Consider the following 26,268-nt stretch of genomic DNA (forward strand, 5'->3'; position numbering starts at 1 on the left):
ACTACTTTGGATTGTTATTGAGCTAAACTCGTCATCAGCATGGACGCATGTCCTCTGGAATTGTTGGACACTAAGGAGAGAGAACTGTTAAGAAAACCTAATGAGTAGGTAGGTCATGTGATTGCAGCACTCTACAGCATTTGAACACCAAGGAGGTCCTTATCTGGGAAACTATTACGGTAAAAAAAGAAACATTAGAATAAACTAATCTATAGAGGCAGAAGCATGAGTTGTAATTTCAGACCATTTTGGTATTGATAATAACTGTGGTCTGGAAATGTTTTTGTAAGCAGGAGAACGATGGCCTTATCGCAGATGGAATGCGGTGGAGAAAAAAATGAAAGCTGAGTCAGAATGCACACTCATGTCCTTGACCATATTTGCTATATTATTGAGGTTTGGCTTGGTCAGTCACTTTGCTCTCTTGTGATTCTTATCCACATGTCACAAGTATTATTAACTGTAAAAAAGAACTTAGAGACATAATGTTCCATTCTATGCATCCGATGAAGTGGGCTGTAGCTCACAAAAGCTTATGCTCAAATAAATTTGTTAGTCTCTAAGGTGCCACAAGTACTCCTGTTCTTTTTACGGATACAGACTAACACGGCTGCTACTCCGAAACCTGTCATTATTAACTGAGTTTCAACAGGTTTTTGTGCCTTTGAGCCTCATGTACCTGATAAACTGATCCATTGCTTACAGTAGGGTTAGCATTGGGTTCTGCACTAGATCAATCAGCTGCACACATTTTAACTGCAAATGTAGAGCAGGACAAACTGTGCTCTGTACTAGTTCAGAAAGCCGTGGTTAATACTTGTTCCAGGCATGCATTAACAGTGGTTTCTGAAATGTTGCTGAACACGGTTTGTTCTAGTGCACTCTTGCAGTTAAACCGTGTGTGCTTGAACTGGTGCTGAACTCATTGCTAACCCTTGTTATCACAGATCCATCAGCCCTCTGATCTCTGATGTGCTGTGGAGCCTATTAGAGCGAGGCTTTGCAGACATAGGGGTGCACATGCCCTCCATGGGGATCACCAAAACCTACCCAGCCCCCTGTGCAGTGGAACATTACTGGTTGGATTTGTTCCAAATAGGTGTGAACTAATTTCAGTGGCTGTTAATTCTGAAGCCTCTTTGTCATTCTGTGTCTTAGTTTTATCTTGCAAAACTATAGTAGCTGCCCTTTAAACCTTTCCAATTTTACCTTTGCAATTAGATAACATTATGGTGACATTACTTAAGCTTCCTTTTAATTAGTTTAGGAAACACTGCACAGGCTGATGTCTCATGTTATTTAGTTGTCTCAGGCAACTGAAAAATTTTTAAGGGTGATTACTATGTCTGGAACTTCTGGGAGGTTTCATCCACCCCAAACCTGGTGTGCATTCCAGCCTGGTTACAAGTAGGATAAATTTGGCTAGTGACCTATTGGATAATATAAATATTGAGGTTTGCACTTGATCTGTGGCCTGGTATATAATATAAAAATTACATGTTGCCGACAAGCATGTCAACAACAGGTTCAGCCCCAGTAGAGGTGCACAAGATTTAAATGCAAGTACAGATCAGAACATATCATATTCACCATCATTTCACAAATACATGGTTAAGGCTTGTTTCCGTATTGGGATGGAGATGGGTGATCTACTACGTCTGTTTTACTGATGTCTATGATTCTACATAGCGTAGAAAAAGTTGTGTATTTGGGGGTTAGGAGGACCTGTCGGGTGAGAGATTTGGGAGAGAATGAAGAACCAAAAGTAAACAAGTCAACAATAACAAAATTCTGAATATTGGAATAGTGGAATATTCTATCCACTAAGTGTGTGTGTGTGTTTTGTTTGCTTGCTTTCATAATTTGCTAAAAGCAAAAGAGGCAAGTATCAAACTAGATTTGAAAATTTGTGTCCCTTTCATATAGCTATTTATATTTTCAGGCCCAAATTCAGCCTTGGCTTAAAATGCTTTCTGCGGAAATTGTCTGCTGAGGCCAGGGCTGAATTTGGTTCCCAGTCTCTCTCTTTTATCTTTCCTCTGTGATATGCTAGATAACTCTTTAGGCTCCATTAATTTCAGTATAGTCATTGCCACAATAAGAGTAGATGTTATTCTTGGCAGGAAAATATTAAAAAGAGGCCTCCAAGAACTCATGAAAACTATGCCCTTTAATAACTGCCTCTGCAAATGTCTTTTTGCTTTTTGCTTTTTCCCTTTATATATTCCTTTATCCTTGTCTCTTTTCCTTTTTTCCCTACATTTGTTATATCCTTTATCTCCATCCCAATTTTGGTATTTGTGAGTGCCTATCAGCAGTCCAGGATTCTTCTTGTTGGTATTCATGATTTAGAATGAGTGTTAGAGCGCCCTTGATAGCCCCAGAAGGTCAATTGTCTTTAAACCAATTTTGCTATGTTTTCTTTTTACTCTAGACTCTCAGTATAAGCAGATGATTCACAAGTGTACTTTATAGTTTCAGTTATTAAAGCAGGATACAAGGCTATGGAGCCTTTAATTTTTCTGAAAAATATGAAATCAGAGATATTATAGAAGGAGATAATCTGTGACATATGTCACGGTAAAATGAGATGTACACACAATGTCATTGCTGTACTTACGAATTAAACTGATCCGCCACAGTATGTTCTAAGTATTTACTGCCGCAGCATTTAGCAAAGAGTACCACAGGATTCAAACTCTTTAGGTTATTTTTTTATAAACAAATCTGTTAAACAATTTTAAATCCACAGATAGCATACAAATACAGTAATACAACACCTATTTACAAAGACAGCTAAATGTACAAATACAGGTCTTGACCTACACATGAGATCACAGCACTTAATCAGAATTGATTAATACATGAAAGGAATAACTCTTGAGATATCATGTCGGCCTAGAGGCACTCATGAGAGAAGTCAGATGAAAAAGATGGTGGAGGGGAACCAGCTGACCTGTGGTCATGCTATTGACTAGTAGAAAACTGGAATCTATCTATCTATCTATAGATAGAATTTTAAGTCTGTTACATTATAAAATGTTTTATCTATTTTGATTGAGAAAGTACAGTAATATTGAACAATCTTATCAGAGGAGTGGAAAGGAGATTAATAAGAATGAGGCCATTCTCTTGGTGTGAAGATTCTATTAGGAAACAAATGAAGCCATAAAATCAAGTACAAATACATAGAGAAGTTACTGACCATCAAAAGTACAATAAAAGCTCCTTATGTTAGCCTTGTGTGGGAGAGGCAAACTACTTTTCTCATTTCTCCTTTTTTAAAAGAAAGTTTAGTCATCCACATAGCAAATTGCTCTCTAGCTGCAGCTTAGAATAGACTTTTTCTATAAGTTTATTTTGCAGGGTTTTATAGATCTACATCTGCCTTCAATTATGAATTTTAGCTGTAATAGTACAATGAAGGAAGGAAGTTATAACACCACATGTACATCTCCACTCTTTGCCTTCAAAGTAACTTCCGCTTCATAAGAACTCACTACATTTTACTAGAACAGTTTTCTAGCTAGCATCATAAACCTTGTCCTTGTGTTTAATGAGCTGTGGCGCAGATCCACACAGACAGAAAAGGTTGGAAAGAGTAAGTTCAGATGAAGGAGACAGATGAAACGATTACGAGTGGCAGGTGCAATATGACCTATAGTTAGAACGAAGGGCAGAATTCTTCAATTAATAGTGGTGGTGGTGGTGGTGTTTTGTTAGTACTTTTCTTTAGGGGGAAACATAAGTAGAAGGGGAAACTGTCCCTGATTTACTCCCACAACTCAAACAAATTGTACTCTTTTTTTCCACCCATAACATCTCTGGATCCTGGTAAACCTTTCTTCAGACGAGAGCTGAAATGAATTGTTCCTAGAATCCATCAACACATCAGTGTAAATTAGCCACCATTCACTGAAAGGGCACTAGAAAGAAAGGATTGTGCTCTAGACCACCAACTGTCCGATACAGAGAATTGGTGAACTGTGTTTAATTTTTTGTCATTGTTAAATTGTAATCTCTGTAGGACAGAGACCTACTCTTCTATTTTATTTATTTACTTAAGTGTCCTGAACATTTAATGATATTCTATAAATGAAGCAATTACAGGGGAAGAAATGTGCTTCAATTTCCTTTTCTGTATTAACTTCTTTGACATGATGGTCAAAATTATGCTAAAAATTCTTACATGTGATTTACAGCAGCAGAAGAAAACTGATAGTACAGAAAAAGCTGTTTTATCTGGCACTTCACCAACTGGAAAGCTCTAGAAACTGGCATTTCTGATCTTCATTGAAATTCTGGTTTACAGTTCTGTTGGCACGGGGCCGGTGGGGGGCTGGGATGCGGGAGGGGCTGTGGGGCGCAGGCTCTGGGAGGGAGTCTGGGTGCAGGAGGGGGCTTGGGGCACCGGTTTGGGGCACGGGAGCGGATGTGGGGTGCTGGATCCGGGGAGTGCTCACCTTGGGCAGCTCCCCACAAGCGGCAGTCTGTCTCAGCTGCTCCTAGGTGGAGACAGTCCAGGCGGCTCTGTGCGTTGCCCCCGCCCCACCCCGAGCTCTAGCAATGCACCAACCTGCTGCTCTAAGCCCCCTCCTCTACCAAAACTCCCTCCCAGAGCCTGTGCCTCGCCCAGCCCCGCACCCAAACTCCCTCCCTCTTAGTTAACCGGCATTTTTCACTTACTGGCACTTCCCATTCTTCCAACATGCTGGATAAAACAGCTTTTACTGTATACTATAATCGTTATTATTCTACTGATAACTCTTTTGGTTCTCATTAAAATAATTCCTGTTTTATTAAATAACCCAGCACTATTTCTTCTTATTTAGACCTTGCTAATCCTGTTTGAAATTTTACCCTTTTACAATGTGCTGTATCTACATGCAGAAGAAAAGGAAACTGAAATGGTAGAGGGCATGGTTGAGCTATAAGAGCAGGGGAAAGTCTGAAGCAATAATAAACAATTTAAGGTGGACGTGGAAAAAATAAAATGTCGCAACGTCTTTGGGCTCGTCCCACTTCATTTTTTTTGTAAGCAACAGTTTTGGTGTGTTATAAAATCCTGCAACCTATGAAATGTTCGTTTAAAGGATTTAATTAAAGGTAGTTACAAAGCCAAAATCTGCATCTGAACACTATCAGCAACTGTTCGTTCCATCAGTTAGTCATCTTTATGTAGTCCTTGTATCCATCATTCTGTGTATATTCCTCTTTATTATAACAAATGTAGTTGGATTTTTGAGAGTTGTTCTATTAACTCTGCATGTGCATGTATCTATTTATATCATGAAAATGGGATGAGCTAAATCTTTTTTTTTTTTTTTTTTTTTTTTTTTTTTTAAATTATTGGTTGAGATTCTCAAAGCAGTGCAGGGTCTTTAGCCATTCGTCTTGTATTAAAATTAATGGAAAATGTGTGACTAAATGCCTTGTGCTGCTTTGAAAATGTCAGCCATTGTCTTTATGCCAAGTGTGAAGGTAATACAATATTCTTAATCACTGCACAAAAATTTCTCTGTGTGCCTGGGATGCCTGACAGTGCACACACACATCTAGTGATGAAAATCCAAAACATCATCACTGTTTGAAAATCAACCAACCAAAAATCTCCTCTTTACCTACTTTCCTGTGTGTTCATTTTGTTGCCCCAGTGTTGGTCCATTTTCTTTTCTTGTCCCTTGAACTTTCCACAGTTTGTAGGTCACAGTCCTTCTTTGAGAGATGGTCCCTAAGTGGATTGCAAATGTGGGTGCACATGTGCGCTATGCACTGGAACTGTTCATAGTAGTGTCTGTTGACCCACACGTGTCATGTGTCGATTGTGCGGCGTGTCCGAGGCTTTAAGAGGCAGTGCGGGTCGATGCTGCTCCAGTTCCCTCTTACTGCCGCATGGCCAGAGTTGGAACCCCTGTTTCTTGGTCCTCCGAGCTTACGAGTACTGCGTTTTTCGCCCTTTTTGCCCCTTGTACATAGTTTTTTCTTCTCTAGTTGTAGTTAGTTGTCCGTTCAGATAGTTGTTACCGATAGGACTTTCTCTCCCTTTGCGGGACTCTTCCCCAGCCCAGGGACTATGCCCAGGCAAGCCAGGTTTAAGTACTACGCTTCGTGCCCTCACCCCTTCTCTGTGAGTGATGAGCACCAATGTTGCCTCTACTGCTTGGGCGGGGTCCATATAGCCGCCTGCTGCTCCATTTGCTGATCAGTTCCTCATGGAAGAAGCGATGCGGTCAAGTGCCCCTTTGGATCCGGCAATGGCAGATCTGTTAGCGCGCTGACCAACACCAGTGGCAGACATTTCTTCTGGCCCTTCCTGCCCAGCACCTGACAGCATCACCTCCTCAACCCAAATCCCACTGTGTGCATAAGAAGCACACTCATGGGCACAAAGGCGGCTCTGCGACGGGGACCACCGCTAAATGCAGCATTACCTCCCTGAGCTGTGCCAAGTCAGATGAGAAGTCACATGTCGATTCCCACTCTGAAGCTCCTGCTCTGAAGAAGCCTTGTTCGGAGCATAAATCAAAGCATAACGGTCTGCCAGCACTGCCTTCAGCCATGGTACCCATCCCACCACCATCACCTCCAGTGCAGTCCACGCTGCCAGGACTGTCTTGCGCACACCAGGACATTTGTCCCCCCTGACACCGACGGTCGAACAGCTTCTGCCATTTGCTGACTCTCCTCAGCTTTCTGGACTGCTGGTTGTCCCTCCGTCTCCGGCCGCGGAACCTCTCCTGCTCATGAACTGCCCTGCGTCATCCCACCTCTGCCAGATCTGTCTTCAGAGTCAGACTGATTCTCTGAACAGGACTCAGCCTTCTTGCCAGATCATTCCTACAGCCTGGACCCCCACAGCCAGCCCTATCCTCCAACCCATGGCCCAGTGGACAATCCGTAGCTTGCCTACCTGTGGGGACCGCCAAAGGCTGGCGACTCTGTGCTTGGCCCTACTGGTCCGCCTGGGACACGTATCGGTGCACGTATCCCGTCATGCCTGCACCACCGCCCATCCCCACCTCCTGTCGATCCACCCTCTGTCTATGAGTATCCCCATGACGCTTCCGCTCTCCTGGTGCCCTCTGTTCCACCAGCACTGTTGGCTCCCTCGGTCCCTACTGGCACTTCTTTATCACCGGATGACGTGCTCTTCCCTCCTTTGTTACCCGCTCAATTTAAGACACCCCACCTATACCCTACCGAGGGCTCAAGATGTCAATTTAAGTACCTGCCCTTTCCCTTGGGGCTCAGGGCTCTATGGGTCTGCAGAACCTTTTCCCAGGGAAAGAGCCTTACACAGTTGTGCTCTAAACATCTATTTATTAGCAAAACACACAGAATAAATATACCAAGCAAATCTCTTATGCTCATCACTCCCAATATACAGACAGATTTTATCTGATGGCCAGTCAGGATTAATTCATCTGGAGGTTCTTGGCGATGCCTCTACACGTCACGGTTGTGCAGAGGGGTCAGAGTTCCAGCAGCTTGATGTTGAACTGCAGTCCGGAAATGGTTCCCAAAGAGCATTGATTTTCATTTACATTATATAGGTAAAACTAGCTTCCTCCTTCACATTTACTGAACCTATCACATTATCCTACACTCCTAAATAACAAAGTTATGCATTGGCATCTGTGTCCTCCTTCCTGCACAAGTTCTTTACATTTTATCTTTTATGCCCAAATTGTAACTTAATTGTGACCTTCTCTATTTGTGCAGATAGTCAGCATAAAACGCTGGCCAGAGCTTATCTTACCATTTGTTGAGTCTCTTTCTGTATCCTCCCTAATTTCCCAGCATCTTTACAACCTGGGTGGTTATAACTCTTGTTAGGGACATTCCGGAGGTGGGGGTGCTTTATCAGCAGCAAAACATTCTCTTTTTTTTTTTTTTTTTTTTTTTCTTCCCAATTTTAGTGGTGAACTCCCTGAGTTTCACCCAAGGCTGGTTTAATATTGAGAGGGGTGTTTATCAGGTCTCAGGCCTACACCTTCTCTCTCACTGGGCTTAGTCATCAGGAGGTATCAGGAACTTCTCTGCTGCATGGTGGCTGCTCTCAGCCTCCCCGTGGAAGATGTCCAGGACCCCCATGGACCCCTCCTGGACATTCTGCAGCCCTCTGGACCTTCCGGTATTGCCTTGGTCATACATGATGCCATCCTCCGACCAGCACAAGCGGTTTGGCACACTCCGGCTCCTGCGCCCCCACCCTAAAATAGGCTGAGTGCATATACTTTGTGCCAGACAAGGGTATGGACTTCTTGTTCTCCCACCTGCCACCTAATTCCTTGGTGGTTCAGGCAGCCTTGGAACCTGCCCACCAGCAACATCTTCCCTCCACCCCCCTGGACTGGGCGGCAAAAAGCTTGATTTAATTGGGCATAAGGTCTACTCCTCCGCAGGCCTCCAGTTCCTCATTGCCAGTTATCAGGCCATCCTGGCAAAATATAACTTTTTCCTATCTAAATTCCCGGTTTTCCATGCCTTCCTACCCCCGGAAAGCAGCAGGACTTTCAACACCTCATGGACGAGGGCAGATTAGTCACCAAGATGGCCCTTCAAGCCACGGTCAATGCTGCTGACACTGCTTCCCGCTCTCTGGCTCTGCTGTAACACCTGGCTGCAATTCAGCAGTTTCCAAAAGGAGGTCTAAACTACGCTTGAGGACCTCCCCTTCAACAACCAAAAACTCTTCAGTTGCACAACTGATGAGTCCCTCCATTCCCTAAAGGAGTCTCAGGCCTCTATATCCCTGCCTCTACCCGCAGGCAGCATCGGTTGTCTTTCCGACCCCGTCCCCATGCTATCTACCTGCCCTACCCACAGCACCAACCTGAGCCATCTCGCCGTCATTCTCTCTCTGAGCGCCCACGACATTCTACTGCCTCTACATTAGCCACCTCTACCTTTCTGCCACAAAGCCCCAGGCAGAAATTTTGACTCCTTCCATGGGAACCGCAAACCCTCCTCCATTCTCTAGGTCGCTACCAGTCACTTTTGGGGGTCGTCTTGCCCTTTTCACCCACTACTGGGGCAAAATCACCACAGATCGTTGGGTAGTGGACATCATTTGACATGGCTACTTGATCGAATTCTTCTCTTTTCCTCTCCCTCCCTCTGTGCAGAAGTCATCCTCCTTTGGAACTGGTGTTTCCGGAACAACATCACCCTCCATGCTGTACACCTTCCTGGTGCGAGAAACTCCCTTGTGGAGCAGCTCAGTCACTCCTCCTTCTATGTCAATCACGACTGGGAACTCCACGATCCCTTGCTCCCCTCCATCTTTCTCCAGTGGGGTACACCTCAATAGGACCTCTTCACCATGGAGACCAACCATAAACTTGCCCTCTTCTGCTCCAGGGGAGCCCTCAGTTCAGGCTCTCAGGGAGACATTCTTCTCATTCCTTGGACCAACGAGCTCCATTATGCCTTCCTACCCATTCCCCTGCTCCCTCAGGTCCTGTGCAAAATCCGATGGGATCAGGCGCCGGTTCTCCTTGTGGTCTGCGCTTGGCTTAGCCATTATTGGTTCCCAGACCTCCTTCATCTCTCTGCTTGTCCCCCAATTCACCTTCCCCTCTTCCCCGATTTTCTCACACATGCCCACAGTCACCTCCGGCACCCCAACCCCAGTCCTCTTCACCTCAAAGCCTAGTATTTGGATGGGACTCGCACATAGATGTGGTGTGTTCTGCTCCTATACGTGACGTCCTCATGCACAGTAGGAGCCTGTCTACCAGGGCTTGCTACCATGGAAAGTGGCACTGCTTCAGTGCCTGAGCGCATCGCCACAGCTATTCCTTGGACTCTGTCTCCATTCCTATTGGCCTGGATTATCTTCTCTATCTCTGTCGCTCGGGCCTCTCGCATTCCTCTGTTCGTATCCATCTCGTGGCACTCAGTGTCTTCCTTCCCCCTGTAGACAGGTTTCCTGTTTTCACTCACCTGACTACCGCCCACTTCCTCCATGATCTCAACGCTTTTCCCTTGGTGTGGAAGCTTATCCCCTCCAGGGACCTCAGCCTTGTCCTCTCCTTCCTCACTAGGCCATCCTTTGAACCCCTGGAAACCTGCTCTCTCGCTCACCTCTCTATGAAGGTGATTTTCTTGGTCAGTGAACTGGCACAAACTGGCACAAATGATGGCAGAACCACCCTTTACCATCTTCCACCATGACCAGGTCTCCCTATGCCTTCACCCCAAATTCCTTCCCAAAGTGGTCTCCCTGTTCCACCTCAACCAGTACATACACTTACCCACCTTCTAACCCAACGGTTCTCAAACTGTGGGTCGGGACCCCAAAGTGGATCGTGACTCCTTTTGAATGGGGTCGTCAGGGCTGGCTTAGACTTGCTGGAGTCTGGGGCTGAAGCCTGAGCCCCGCTGCCCAGGGCTGAAGCCAAAGCCCAAGAGCTTCAGCCCTGGGCGGCCAGGCTCAGGTTGCAGGCCCCCTGCCTGGGGCTGAAGCCCTGGAATTTCAGCTTTGGCCCCCTGCCTAGAGCGCTGGGGCTCAGGCTTTGGTTTCCTCCTCCCCCCCGCCACTTGGGGCAGTGGGGTATAGGTAGGCTCAAGCTTCGGTCCCCTCTCCTGGGGCTGTGAAGTAATTTTTGTTGTCAGCAGGGGGTCGCGGTGCAATGAAGTTTGAGAACCCCTACCCTAAACCACACCCCTCCTCCAGGGAGCACATGCTGCACTCCCTCGATGTCTGCCGAGCGCTAGCCTTTTACCTCCAGCGTACACGTGACTTTCGCATCTCCCCTCATCTCTTCCTTGCCATCGCTGACCACTGTCGAGGACACACTCTTGCCTTGCAATGTCTCTTCCACTGGGTCTCCCACTGCACTGAGGACTGTTACGCTCTTTCTGGTGTTCCCCTCTCCCCCGCGGGTTCATGCCGCCACATCAGCTTTCCTTGCAGACATCCCATGGCAAGACATTTGCCAGGCAGCCATTTGGTCCTTCATCCATACCTTTACCACACACTGTGCCCCTGCCGTGGCGGTGGATGCAGCTCTTGGATGCAGCATCCTCTAGACTGTAACTCCTGGAGAGCCCTTGCACCCGCTACCACACTTGAGTACTGCTTGCTACTCTCCCATGTTTGGAATCCACATAGGGACCATCACTCGAAGAAGAAGAGACGGTTACTTACTGTAACTGGAGGTTCTTCGAGATGTGTGGTCCCTATCTAGATTCCAATCCTACCCTCCATCACCTCTGCTCTGGGCTCTGCAACTGCTTGATAAGAGGGAACTGGAGCGGTATCAACCCGCATGGCATCTTAAAGCCTCTGATGCGCCACACAGGCGATGCACAGCACATGTGTGGGTCAACGTACACTGCTATGATCAGTTCTGGCTCCAGTGCATGGCGCGGATGTGCACCCACATTTGGAATCCAGATAAGAGCCACACATCTCGAAGAACCTCCAGTAAGTAAGTAACCCTCTCTTCTACTTGCACAGCCTCATCTTTGTACAATTCCCTTTTGTTCACATCTCCACTAGTGTGCTGTACTATGTTGTTTCCTCTATGCACTGGAATGGGAGGCAGCCAAAGTTGTTGCTTAGCAACTAGTCCTTTTAGGGTGTGCCTACACTGGAGCTGGGGATGTAATTTCCACTTGGGTAGCCATACCTGTGCTACCTCTCAAGCTAGTTCGCTAAAAATAGAAGTGTTGCCATGGTGGCACGAGCAGCAGGAGGATTTAGTCACCAGAGTACAATCCCATCCGAAACACTAGGCATATGCTCAGGCAGCTAGCGCCCCCTGCTGCTGCAGCTACGTTTCTATATCCAAATTAACTCGGACATATCTACCAGAGGTGGAAATGACATCTCCAGCTGTAGTGAAAATATACCCTCAGAGGCAGGAGTAAGCACTTCCTCTCACTGCCTTTAGACATGTTTTCTGCAAATACCTGACAAGTAGCAAGTAGGTTTTGAATAGAACCTTTCCTACAAGATCCGGGCAGCAAACTGAGAGACAGGTTATGTGATGTGCCCAATTCAGTGGCATTTACCTTTTTGATTTTTTTTTTTATCCTCTGAATATCAAGAAACTGCATAAAATTTACATACACTGTATATTGAGCACTTTAAGTTTAATGTTCTAGGAACTTTCACTCTTAGTGCTTAATTTTGATTTCATATTTGGTCACTGAATTATTTTGTATGTTAAAATGGACCTATCGTGACATGAACAAACTCTTGACTTAACTTGCTGCTTGTAATTTTTTTCTTTTGAGGTGCTCAGCACCCAAAATGCCCATTGAGGTCAATAAGAGCTGCAAGTAAAATCAAGACAGTTCTTGTGGGTACCTAAAATAGATGCAGTTATCTTGATAGTGCCAGTCACTATTGGGTGATGCTACATTTTTTAGAGCCCCAGGACTCCTACTTCTTTAAGAAAAAATAATACATATGTTCTTAAAAACGAAACAAAAACAAACAAAAACCAAAACTTTGAATATTTATGCCCCCCATTCACCAAAAATTCTGTGTTTCACTCAAGTATTTTCAAGACTTCTGTCCTCTGCAGACACATTTGCAAACTATTTTTATATGGTTATAATTCCTTCTGGATATGAAGAAGGCACATTGTTAAGAACTCTTAGCTATAGCTGATAGCAATTTATAATTCAAGAACATTTACATCATTCTTTTTATGCAGTCATCAGAAATCTAGAGAGGACATTTAATAGTTTTAATAGAAAGAATGTAGATACTACATCTGAAGGTGTTTCCCATTAGATGTTTCAGGGGTTAACCCTTGATAACAGTAACCATACTGCCCTCTCTTTGAAAATTTACATTTTTTCTGAGAGAGAAATGATTTTTTATTTTTGAGAGTAAATAGAATTTTTCACACCATTAGATGCATGGCTGTCTTGGTAACATCTGCTTGGGAATTCTGTCTATTATTACGTGGTGCCTGAATTTGGAATATTAAAATGAAATGCAATACATTGTAAAAACTCTTACAGTACTGCTATAATGTAAACAGGCCTCCAGGAACTGGTTGTAGTGGTTTCAGTTTGAATTTGCTTGGCTTTCTAGCCATATCTCCAGTTTCTGATCATTCCAGACAATGTAATGCATGGCTGGAAATAATACTTCAGAATCATCTTCTGTTTCCAAAAAGTCAGAATTCAGAGAGAGATTTTTATTTCAGGGGCAAAGGGGGAAAATAGCAGTAGATTTGATGTTAAGACCTCTCTTGTTGACATTTTTGTTTCAAAATGTGAAATTTGCTATAAATATTCTAAAATGGATTCTATAATGTGTTTATCTCCTCTGCAAGGAATCCAAAGTCTCTGAATTTGTATTGATATACATCTACAGTGTGATAGGTTAGATCAGGGGTTCTCAAACTGGGTGTCGTGACCCTTCAGGGGGTCACATGGTTATTACATGGGGGGGTCCAGCCCCCAACCCCACTTCGCTTCCAGCATTTATAATAGTGCTAAATATATTTTTAATTTATAAGGGGGGGGTCTCACTCAGAGGCTCACCAACATAAAAGTTTGAGAACCACTGATTTAGATTCTGTTAAAATGGGGAGGGCGGAGGGTTCTCTATAGATTTTAATTTATGTGGGCTGACTGGAGTTTAATCCAGCTTCTCTATTCTTTAGTCCTAGACTGTTTTTTTCCCTACTGTTCTTTTTTATTTTTGGTTTGTGTTTAGTTTGTGTTTATAGGTATTAACATTTCTTCGGTTTAAGGGATTGCGTGCTTGTTATGAATCCATAAGAAGAAGGTATTAGTTCATTAGTTATACCAAATCACCTTTTAAGCCTATGCCCAAGGACTATATATTCCACAGCAAATTTGACCCAAATACTGTAGCTAGAGCAGCTGGATTCTGGGCATATCACTGTAGTAGTTTAGAGATTCTACATGGTATCTTCATAGTGGATTAAGTTTTATTGATTTAAGAAAGGAAAAAGAATGATGTAATCAGTAATATGTCACTTGTATGTTTAATTTTATGTTAAATATTATGTGTTTTGCACGGCCCCTGTGTTTTAAAATGTCAGTGTCCTGCACAGTTTGTATAGAAAATATGTAACCGTGCTGTAGAAATTGGAAGTTTTGGCAGCTTGGTAAGGGGACATTTGGCGCTTTTGGCAACTGGGAAGCAGTTTGAGATTGAGGGATAAGCAATTAGTTGGATGTTTCTGCTAAAATAATTAGTGAAATAGTTAATGTTGACATTTGAATTACCATCATTATTTCAGTTGACACTTGATTCACATGTAGAAGATTTTCTTCACAACCATAAAGGCTAGAAGCTCAATTAAAAAAAAAAAATGAAATCTTTGGAGCAAAATTCTGTGGCAAATCCTCTGCATATGCCTATAGTTATAGATAGTTTGGGATTTTGGTATACTTTTTACGTGCCTACTGAAATTTTCCTGAACCTTTGCGTTTGAAAGTTTGTTTCCATCTAGGGATCATTTTTGCTGTGTTTACTCTATGGCCTGTGGCTAAGGCATGTTTTGTTAGCTGGGCACTGGATGAGGCTTTGCTGATGTTTGCCATGTGGTTATTTTACTCTTGCATGGTGGTTTTTTTTGTTTTGCTTATTTTCACTAAGAATTCATTTTTGCAATTCCTCCCTGTGATTTCGTAGATATTAGCATGAATCTTTACAGTGAAGCTTTGCTGATGTTTGTTCACTTTTTTTTTTTAAAGTAGATCATGTGGTAGAAACATGTTTTACAATTCTGCTTTTTTCTTCTAGTGGTTAATTGTTTAAAAAAATTCAGAACCACTTTTAATCTGTCTAATGTATATTCTAATTAGGCTCTTTCCTACTATGAGATTTGAAATACAGTTTTTGCTAACGCAGTTTCTTGGCCAGGGCAGACAGTGTCTGTGTTTATAAAATGGTTTTAAAGGCTGTGTTAAAGCTTATGTTTAGTTTGATTTTATTCACTGCCATAACTTGAACTTTGCCGCTTTATTAAGTCTGGTCATTGGTTGAGCTTTGCTGATCATTGGCATAAACTGTATTTTATTTAATTTGTTATGTGCTGGAAATCTGTTTTGAATCTTGTTGTTATGTAGGCTTATAAGGCTGCAAATACACAGGCAAAAATGGGACCTGAAATTTACCATCAGTGTCCAATGGTGCAGCTTTCAGTTTCACTGGTAAAAGTGATTTGGTCACGGATTCCGTGACTTCCAAAGACCTCTGTGACTTCAGCCGGCGCCTGCAGGGAGCAGCAGGGTCCCGTACTGCCTGTGGAGGCAGGGAGCTGTGGGGTACTCCCATGGACCCAGGTGGAGAGAGCTGGCGGTAGAAGGTGCACTCCCCACAGCTCCCAGCCACCGCGGATGGAAGCGGGGACCCCCGCCACTCCCAGCTGCCCTGGGCGGCAGTGGGACCCCCACTGTTCCTGTCCATCACAGGTGGCAGCGGTAACCCCCGGAGCTCTCTGCCTCTGCGGGTGGCAGGGGGGACTCCTGGAGCTCCCAGTGGCCACAGGCAGTGGGGGGACCCCTGCAGCTTGGAACCGCCAGCAGAGGAGGACCCTGGAGTGCTGAGCCCCCACGAGTGGTGGGGGCTCCTGGAGCTCCCAGCCTGCCCGCAGTTGCCCAGGCTCCTCGTTTTGTCATAGATATTTTTAGTAAAAGTCAGGGACAGGTCATGGACTTCCGTGAATTTTTCATTATTGCCCGTCACCTGTCCGTGACTTTTATTAAAAATATCTGTGACAAAATCTTTGCCTTAGTAATAGCATATGGTAGAAACTGTATTATAGTCAGGGTTGAAGTGGGCTTGGGCATTTTTACGACCATGTCTTATAACCATGTTGTGAGCTACTACTTTGGGTTACACTCAGGTATTAATAAAAAAATGAACACTTGTTGGCTAATTGAACATTTTGAGACAAACAGGTTGTTATAGAACACTAACTGTTGTTCTTTTTTGTCCCTTTTGCAGAATGACAGGGAGGGAGTTTTTCTCTCGGTTTCCAACCCTTTATCCTTTCCTTCTCCAGCAACTGGAAATTGTAGCCAGGACTATGGACAGGTAAGAAGATAAGCATGTGGAATTCTACTGAACACAGTGCAATTTAAGGGTAAGGGCGGGGTGGATTTGATTTAAATCCAAATTAAATCACTAGTCAGGAAGACTGGATTTAATTATGAATTTCTACATAAAAGTGCATTCTTGTTGGATGTTCTAACCTTAATACATATTCTTCACAACTCAGATGGATGTAGGTTTCATTTTTAGACGGTACACAGTATACATTTTTAAAGTGATTTATTTTGAAAACTTTTCAGATTTGTTTTACAGTTATATCAGAAAATGAATGATTGTTTGGTTATTTCATTTACCAAAGGTAATTGAAGCAGATATTTATGAAGTCATTGGGAGGTGAACTACCACAAATTCAACAGGTTAATCACTAATTTTTGGAGGATTTTCTTGCCATTCTTGCTGTATTAGGAGGAGAACATCACCAGACAGACATGTAAATTGTTTTATTTAACTAAAACAACATCATTAAGTATTCTGGATTTTTTCTTCAACAACAAACGTAATATTTTAACAAAACAAGCATATGAATTTTTGAATTTAAACATTCCAATTTTTTAAAATCAGGTTTATTTTTAACTAAAATAGTTAAATGAAATATTAAAAAAAAAAAAAAATTAAATTGACTGTGTCAGCCAGGTCAACATGAGAAACTTAAATATTGGCTTCTCAATTTGGAATGAATTAGTCTAAAGGAAGAAAATATTCTTTCTACACCGGCAGAAGAAGCTACTGCTCTTAAAAGTGAGATTATCACTTCAACAGTCTCTGAATCCAAGTGCTTAAGTGACTTCCACCAGTTCATTGGTTCGTGATTTTCTTTAAAACATCATCAGCAAACATATATTTCTTGAATGGTTCACGCTTAGCTCTGAAGCTTATTATAGTTGGCATTATTGAAAGATGATTGCTGGATGTCCATGTCATAGCCAACTCCTCTTCTTCAGCAGTTAAGTTTTGACCCTAGTACTGAGTATTGAGAATATTTGCAAGAAAATGAGCTGGAGATAGTTTGTCCCATTCATTTTTTTTAATGCTTGTAATTTAATCTTTTCATTGCATATTTCTCTTTTTAAGATCTCACTCCATTCCTTCCAAATTTCAACAGTGTCAGCAATAAAACAGCAATTTCCCTGCATTTTGTTCAAGGCTACAGAAATAGGTTTCAGGTTACTCAGCATGTGTTCAACATTTCTCTTAAGCCCAATGTTGAGAACTTTGGCTCTGACGGTGCCATCTGTTTTTTCGCGATTTTGTTCACAAACTGTCATCAGATTAGGCCAGTTCTTGATATAATGCTCAAAACACCCCTCTACTGAGTTCCATCGCACGTCTTGTGGGAGAGTTAGTTTGGTTCCTCCCACTTTTTTCAGAGCAGCTGCTGCAAAGTGCTTGTTACGGAAGTATTTTGCAATTTCAACAACATTAGCTTTTATTTCTGGAACACTGAAGTCTTTGGCTAGGAGGTGCATCAAATGAGCACTGCAACCATATGTTATTAGCTTGGGACTCTCTTCACTCTCTTCTAAATTTCTTCTCATCTTGGATACTTTTGCAGCATTGCCTATGACCAAGCTGCATACTAGACATTTGAATTTTTTTTCACAGTTTGTTATAGTTTTTACGGCTACTTCTTGTAAGTATTCTGCTGTGTGTGTGTGCATTTCCTGATGTATCAATTGTTTCTGTACGGAAGACATTCCCGTCTTCTGTTGTCACACAAGCACAAACAACAGGATCATTGTGGACATTGCTCCACCCATCAAGACTCAGGTTAAGAATTTTACCCTCTAGACCTTTTGCACACTGCTCAATTTTTCTTTCATACACTTTATTCGGCAATTTGCCTGTGACATCTGCTCTGTTGGGTGGACTGTATCCTGGTCTTAATTACTGAACCATGGTAAAGAAGTGTGGGTTTTCAATCATACGTAAAGGAGACTTTGTTGCATAAACAAACTGGGCAATTTTTTCATCAATTTCCTCTTTTTGTAATCTGCTGGTTCTTATCTCAAATTTATCTATGGTTGTTTCTGGATGATGGAGATTTTTTTTTCTTTTTGCTACAGGTGATATACTGTGGCTATGTGACATACAGGATGTGACTGAAACACTATCATTGGCAAATAACTCTGAAACTATAGAAAATGATGGTGATCTTGAAGGTGGATAGTCTTCAGACTCCTGTATGTTGAGGATGGATTCTCCTAAACAAAATAAGTCAATGCAGTTATTTAATTATTATTACCATACTGCTCATTTAGTATTACTCATTGCATTCACTGCCACTCAGTACTACTTTAAAGGTGAAATTGTAAAAGGAAGATCTGCCTATTTCAGCTATTTATTTTTTATCACAACTGCATCTAAAATGATAGTACTGGAGAGTAACAACTATATTTTTTGATCAAACATAAGAATTCAAGAAGAGTCCAGAAGGAAGACAGGCAGTCCTTAAGAAAGAAGTATGAAATAAAAAAGTTTACCAACCTGAAGATCCTGCATGTTCAGACATATTCCTTTCATCATCTTCAACACAGCTTCCTCCTGAGAAGGAACACTTCTCATGATGTTGTTTCATGCGGGTGATCAGGCCTTGCATTTCTTTGTTGCACTGTTTGCATTTTGCATGAATGCCTGTCTTACCCACAGGTAGAGGAACTTCATTAAAATAATCCATAAATGGGTCTCTTTTACGGCCTGCTGCCATTATAGGTTTTCCCTTCTAGTGAGAGAATGGTATAGTAGATCTCAAATCAACGAAGGCTACACTCAGAAAGACCGCAAGACTTCTGGAATATGCTGCTGAAACAGTTTCACTTTTGTTTCTGCTGCCTGTCCCTCCCGTCTCACATTTATCTCCAGACTTCTTCTGCTCGTCCAGATCTATTCTGCACCCAACAATCTTCTATTCACTGAACTTTTTGAAACTTTGTACTTTTAGAGAGAGGTAAGGGATTGATTCTGTGTACACAAATTTTCAGCGGGACAATAGGGTTGAGGTCTGTTATTTCTCACCTCTGTATAGTATTTATTTATTTATATAAAACATTTTTGCTGTTAACAAGCATGTTCACTCTGTTTGAGAACTGCAAAACTAAACGTCTCCGATGGTATCTTTTAGACTGAGCACTGAGTCCCATTATGTAGATAGAAAGATTAACCAAAATAATCTATACAGAAGCCCCTGGAACCCCCTGAGATTGGATCCCTAATCCATGAACTATTGGATCTCATTTACAAAACTTTTCTTAAACATTACATGAATATATTGTCTCATACTATATAATTAGAATTTATAATCCCTATTCCATGATGAGGTACCTTTGAGCTATAATATATCTTAATTAACCATCTTTAGATAAGTTTTTTGCTAAAAAATCGTTTTATCAAAAAAATCTGATTTAAATAAAAAATCCAATTTTTTTTTTATTTTTTCAAAAAATAAATCATTGATTTTTATCCACCCTGGGTGAGTGGAAGTGAGTTAGAGGTACTGTTCTTTTGATGTATTGTTAGTAAGACTTGGTCCCTTTCTCTCCCTCAGTGGCTGTTCAAGGGGCACTGTAGTAAAAGAGTAGTGTGTTAGAAGGGGAAAAGTTTAGAAGGATGATCAGGCAGGGCTAGAAGCAGATGGGGCCAGTTCAAAAGAATGTCACTGCATTATCCTTCCTGCTGACTGCAAGAGTGAGGAATGGTATTTATATCCCATGCATCTCTGGACATGCCCTCTTTACTAGGATTGGCTGGCTGCACCTACCCATCCGACTATGAACTTGGCAAAAGGACTGAGTTCCCTCGTGACCCGCTGTGGGCATTGTTTGAAGGAAAGCATCCCTTAAGGGGTGTGTGGGATTCCTACATCTCATACATTGGGGAGCCGACCCTCCTCCTTTTCCTATTCCACTTTAACGGAGCTGAGGGTTTGGGGCTCCTATTACTGGAACTGCGGGGAGCCAATTCCCCTCCTTTCTGCACTGTATAGTTGTTGCTAGGTACTACCAGATAATTTAAGTGAATAAAGTTGTAGCCTCATTAAACTACATCCATTGCCTCCTGTATTTCTTCTAGTGTGGTTGAACAATCATGGCTCTTCCATTTGCCTTTGCAGTTATTTTATTATGAGGCTTAACTGGTAAATAGCTGGTAAGCTCTCCAGACCAAAATAGGTGGTCAAAATATTTAAAAATGGAAGCCTAAAGTTGGACTCCATATCCATATTTAGGCAACTAAGGGTGGGATTTTCAAAAGCACCTAAGTGACTTAGGAGGACAAATCCCACTGAAGTCTAAACATGGATTTTAGCCCAGCTTTAGGATTCTACTTTTGAAAATGTTGGCCTGCAGCTTGTTTATCCATTGCCTATTTCATTGGACACCTGATCTGGATTGGAATCTTTGCGTCCTACTGAAATTCATATAAAGTTATTATTTGTATTGCAGTAGCACTCAGAGATTCCAAACAAGATCAGGAATCCACTGAAGTAGGCACTAGATAAACAAGCTACCGGCCAACATTGTCAGAAGCAGAAGCCTAAAGTTGGGCTAAATCCAATGGTGTATTCCATAGTGCTATAAGTGGTTATTTTAGAACACTTTGAAATACGCTGAGTTTTAAGGAAGTTGAAGAAAGCACAATTTGTTTTAGTCTGAAACTGTTTATCACTGGCATTGTTCCACTGAAAATTAAAATCATATCCTCTAGTGAGGGCAATTTTATCGTCTAGTGAGGGTGATTTTAGCGTACCACAACAAGGAATATGTAGTTGTCAGAAAACAGTCCGCAGTGCTTAACTGTTATAACAAATTGCCTTACGCACTCTTGTTTGTTATCACCATTACAGTATGCTCATATTCAAATAACACTTTATATTATGCCCCCAAAAACTAAGATAAAGAATGTTAAGATTGCAAAGTGAAGCACTCAAAAGTTAGGAAATGCCTGATTAAGGTTGCTTGTGCAATTTTAATTCAGCTTCCTTGTGAATATGTATTATGATCTAAGCTCCCTGTAAGCTGCGTGGCCGTGCAGCAGCCTATTTAGTGCTGTGCAGGGGTCCAGGGAACCTGCTCGGGGACCTGCAGCAGCTGGGGCACCCCTCCACCAGCCCCAACTCTGCTGCGGCCGGGCGGCTCGGCCTGGCCCTAGGTGTGGCCCAGCCTGGCCCCAGGCACGGCTGGGGCACCCCTCCCACAGCTCGGACCCAGCCCCGGCCCTGACCTGCTGGGGCTGGAGAAGGGGTGCCTATTCTGCTGCTGCGGCGGGGAGAGGTGCCTTTCCTCCCCAGCCCAGGTGCTGCAGGGAGAGAGAGCGCTGGGAGGAGTCCTCTCCCTGCAGTAGCCCCAGAGAACCATCCTGCACCCCAAACCCCTCACTGCCAGCCTGACCCCAGAGCCCCCAGCCCTGAGCCCCTCATCCAGGCCCCACCCCAGAGCCTGAACCCCCATCCAGAGCCCTCACACTCCTGCACCCAACCCTCTGCCCCAGTCCTGAGCCCCTCATCCAGGCCCCACCCCAGAGCCCGAACCCCCAGCCAGAGCCCTCACACTCCTGCACCCCAACCCTCTGCCCCAGCCCTGAGCCCCTCATCCCCAGTCCCACCCCAGAGCCCCCACCGCCAGCAGGAGCCCTCACAACCCTGTAGCCCAACCCTCTGCCCCAGCCCTGAGCCCTCTCCCACACTCTGAATCCCTGGGTTCCACCCCCACCATATGAATGTATCCTTTATTATTTATGTCTTTAATTACACAATCATGTACTAATTTTTCCACAGGCCTTTTTTTCTCATTCACTCAGGCCTTATTTGCCGTACGCTATTCAAACCTGCCCTGAATACAAAATTGTTTATTTCTTCACAGGCATTTCTGTGATGCTCTCACCACAGTATCTGAGTGCCTCACAAACTTTAATGAATTTATTTTTCCAACACCCCTGTTAGATTAGATGGTATTATTTTCCCTATTTTCTGGGGGGGTGGATGGGAAACGCTTGAAACACTTTGGCTTGATTTTTCAGAGTCTGAGCATTTTTATAGCACATTATATTCTTCTTCGAGTATTGTCCCTACTCCCTACTATGGGTGCTCCACTGAAGGTGTGTGTGCGTCCCTACTCTGCTGATTGGAGAATTTCAATAACAGTCCATCCCGCCTGCACACATGCAGCTCCCCGCCTGTCATGAGGTTAGCCAGCATATATGGATTTCCTCCTCAGTTTCTTTTCAACCGCCCTTGTTAGTACTAAGAGTTATTTGTTCACGGATCGTTAACTCCCTATAGTTTTGCAAATTTTAGCTTCCCTTGAAGCCTTTTTCTTTTAGTACCTTGTTTGTTTTCAGTTGGCCATGCCAAGTAAATAAAAGAAAAAGAAGAAAGGGTTTGCCTCCTGCCAACTCCGGTGGGGTAGCCCCCCGGACAAGGGTATGCCTGACTCTCCTGCAAAGAATCCATCCCAGTGACAGATGGACATTCGCAGTGCATTTGCTGCCTGAGGGAAAAACACAGTCCACAAAAATGTGATTGGTGCCAGCAGTTAAAACCCAGGTTCAGGAAGGACAGAGAATTAAAGCTTGAACTCCTGCTCATAGTCTGCCCTTCAACCGCCAGACTGCTGGTGAGAACTATCGCCGCAACCTTCTACGTTGAAGGCAAGTGATCCCAAGAAGACGAGCCACTCACTCAAGACCACTAAGAGAAGGTCTGTGAGTCCCCATAGTGAGCTGCAATCAAGGCGGAAACAATCTCTGGCTCCATTGGTATCATTGGTACCAACGGCGCCGATGCTATCTAGAGGCGGTACCCATCTGTCAGCACGGTACCGAGCCGACAGAGCAAGTCAATTGCCCATGCCCATCTGGTCTTTGGGCACAAGAAGTACTGGTATCACATGGGCGTGAAAAGCATGGAAGATCTGCCCCGGGGAAGGTTACATCAATGATGTCATTGGCATCGGCACTGACCCCTGGTGCATGTGGCACCAATGGACCATATGACTAGATCCATGTCTCTGGCTCCGGTACAAGTCTCTTGGCACCGACAATCACCGGCACAGATATTGTCCACACCGGCAGATCTCTCGATGTCTGATGCACCGGACTTGCCCCTACTCAATGCCAGGGCTCCGGTGCCAGATTCTCCCAGAGCATTGGATTCAATGACCTCTCCATGCCATGCACCACCTTTCTCTTCATCAGAGTCAGATTGTGAGCGAGAGGACTTGGGTTCCTACCACTCAGCCTATCCACCATATTGGTCCCAATTTCATCATGGACACCAGGCATACCACCTGCTGAGGCAGAAAGAGAAGGCACCCCTCAAGCTCGTCTCTCATCATCCTAACCTGATGAGACGGTGATGCCCCCTCCACCATCCATGGCAGATTATTTTAAATCATTCCAGGACTTAGCTCAGAGGGTGGCAGAAGTCCCGTAAATACAATTGCATAAAGTGAGGCTCACCACACACTAGTGAATATTCAACATTCTTCCACCTCTGCCAGAGTGCCCCTGCCAGTTAATGAGGTGCTCCTGGATCCTGCTAGAGTTATATGGCAGACCCCTGTATCCGTCCCGCCAACATGCTAGGGGGCTGACAAAAGGTATTATGTGCCAGCGAAGGGCATGGAATTTTTATTTTCTCACCCGCCATTATTGGGGATGCAGTTAATTCTAGGGGGCCACCAATGCCAGTTTAAATCCACCCCGTATAACTGAGATGGGAAACACTTGGACCTGTTTGGCAGAAAAGTGTATTCATCATCCATTCTTCAGTTCCAGATGGCTAATTACCAGGTCTTGTTGGCCAAATGTGACTACCAGAACTATGTGAAACTAGGTTCCTTTATTGATCAGTTCCTGGACTCCCACAAAGACCAATTTATGGCATAATTAACGAGGGCCAGCTGATGGCGAAAACATCTCTCCAGTCTGCATTGGACATTTCAGACACAGTGGCATGTTCAGTTTCCACGGCCCTGCTTATGAGAAGGGCTTTGTGGCTGCAGTTGTCCAGCTTCCCTAAAGATGTCCAAACCGCGGTGGATGACCTGCCCTTTGAGGGGATGAAGCTGTTTGCCAGAAAGACAGATGGGCCTCATCACATGTTGAAGGATTCTTGGGCAAACCCTCGTTCCCTAGGGATATGTATACCAGCCTACAAGAGAAAATATAGCCTTCAGCTGCTGCTCAAGTCCCTGTCATTGCAGTATTTGCTTCAATACTTGTCACAGAGATCTTATGAGCCACAGAGAAAGAAATCAAGTTTCCCCAAGGAAAAGCAATTGGAACCACAACCAACTTCATCTCAGTCTTCAACCTTGAAGTGGTAGTTTTGATGGGTTGGTTGAGGCGCCTGTAGAACACTCTCCTCGCCACCTTATGCTGGGAAGCCCCATTCCTCCTTTCTGAGACCACCGTACCCCATTACGCAGCACCTGGGAACGTATAACCTCTGACAAGTGGGTGTTGGAAATCATCCAGAATGGATATGCCATCCACTTCTCCTCTCTTTCCCCATCCAAACACCCTTCCCCGTCCCTTTTTCAGGGACCCTTCTCACAAGAATCTGCTATGTCAAGAGGCAAACCATCTCCTGAGCATAGAAGCTGTAGAAAATTTGCTCGTACATCTCAGAGGCAAAGGCTTCTACTCTCATTACTTCCAGATATAAAAGAAAAAGGGAGGTTGGAGACCCATACTCGATCTCAGAGCACTCAACAGATATGTCAAAGTGCAGAAATTCAAGATGGTCACCCTATCAATGATCATCCCAGCATTGGAAGAAGGAGATTGGTACTTGGCCTTCAACCTTCAAGACTCATACTTCCACATTTCTATCCTACCAAGTCACAGGTGTGCCTCAGATTCATGCTGGGGCAGGACCAGTACAGAGTACTCCCTTTCGGCCTGTCATCGGCCCTGAGAGTGTTTGGCCAAGGTCCTCTTGGTAGGAGCGGCCCACTTACATTTTCAGAGCATAATGATTTATCCCTACCTGGATGATTGCCTTCTCAGGACATGGTCCCGCACAGAGGCCCAGTGAGTCACTCAGACCACACAGGACCTGTTTCTGAATATGGGCCTACAGATCAAGGGACAAAAATCGACCTTAATACTGGTTCAAAGGCTAGACTTCATAGGAGTCGACCTTGACTCCATTCAGGCAAGGGCACTCCTTCCACATCACAGATTTCTTAGTCTCTCCTTGTTGATAGAGACAGTACAATCCAGCCCCCAAATCTCGGCCAGATAGTGCCTTCAGCTTCTGGGGCACATGGCCACAGGCACATTGGTAAGTGCTCATGCTATTATACCTGAGATGCCTCCAAGCATGTTCGGTTCAGTTTACAGGATGAACTGGGACAACACTGGCAAGCTTCTGTCGATGCCCATCAGAGTCAAGCAATCCTTAGACTGGTGGATGGACCCAGTAAACGTCTGTACAGGAATCCTGTTTGCTTAGTCTTCCTCATCCCATCTCCTGACCACCAATGCATCACTCATAGGCTGGGGAGCACTTCTCAATGGTGGCACAATATAGGACAAATGGTCTCTAGCAGAGACGTGCCTCCACATCAGCCTGTTCGAGCTCAGAGTGGTCAGAAATACTTGAGCTCACTTCCTCCTGCTGATCAAGGACACGCAAAGAAAGGTCATGACTAAGGCTGCGATTTAGACCTCTGTGACTTCAGCCAGCGCCTGCTGGGAGCTGCAGGTCCCCTGCTGTCTGCGGAGGCAGGGAGCTGTGGGGTACCCTTGTGGCCCCAGGCGGTGGGAGCAGCAGGTGGACTCCCCACAGCTCCTGGCCACTGCAGGTTGCATGGGGGACCCCACCGCTGTGAGAAGCGGGGGACCCCTACTGTTCCCATCAACTCAGGATTGAATAAGGACTGGGAATGGCTGAGCCATTACAAACATTGAATCTATCTCCCCTTGTAAGTATTCTCACACTTCTTATCAAACTGTCTGTACTGGGCTATCTTGATTATCACTTCAAAAGTTTTTTTCTCTTACTTAATTGGCCTCTCAGAGTTGGTAAGACAACTCTCATGTGTTCATGCTCTCTGTATGTGTGTATATATATCTCCTCAATATATGTTCCACTTTATATGCATCCGAAGAAGTGGGCTGTAGCCCACGAAAGCTTATGCTCTAATAAATTTGTTAGTCTCTAAGGTGCCACAAGTACTCCTGTTCTTTTAGCCTTAATCTTGACA

General features: G+C 43.9%; 1 protein-coding gene across 2 annotated transcripts in view; it reads left to right on the plus strand.

Moving 5' to 3' along the window:
• The window catches only part of THADA (THADA armadillo repeat containing), a 327,070-nt gene that overhangs the window by 96,243 nt on the left and 204,559 nt on the right, over positions 1 to 26,268 (plus strand). For both annotated transcript variants that reach the window (XM_054024500.1, XM_054024499.1), the window contains one exon: positions 15,956 to 16,045. In XM_054024500.1, coding sequence (XP_053880475.1) covers positions 15,956 to 16,045 — 90 coding nt within the window. The remainder of the gene's footprint in view (positions 1 to 15,955; positions 16,046 to 26,268) is intronic.

The sequence above is a fragment of the Malaclemys terrapin genome, chromosome 3, assembly GCF_027887155.1.
Source record: "Malaclemys terrapin pileata isolate rMalTer1 chromosome 3, rMalTer1.hap1, whole genome shotgun sequence".
Lineage (NCBI taxonomy): Eukaryota > Metazoa > Chordata > Testudines > Emydidae > Malaclemys > Malaclemys terrapin.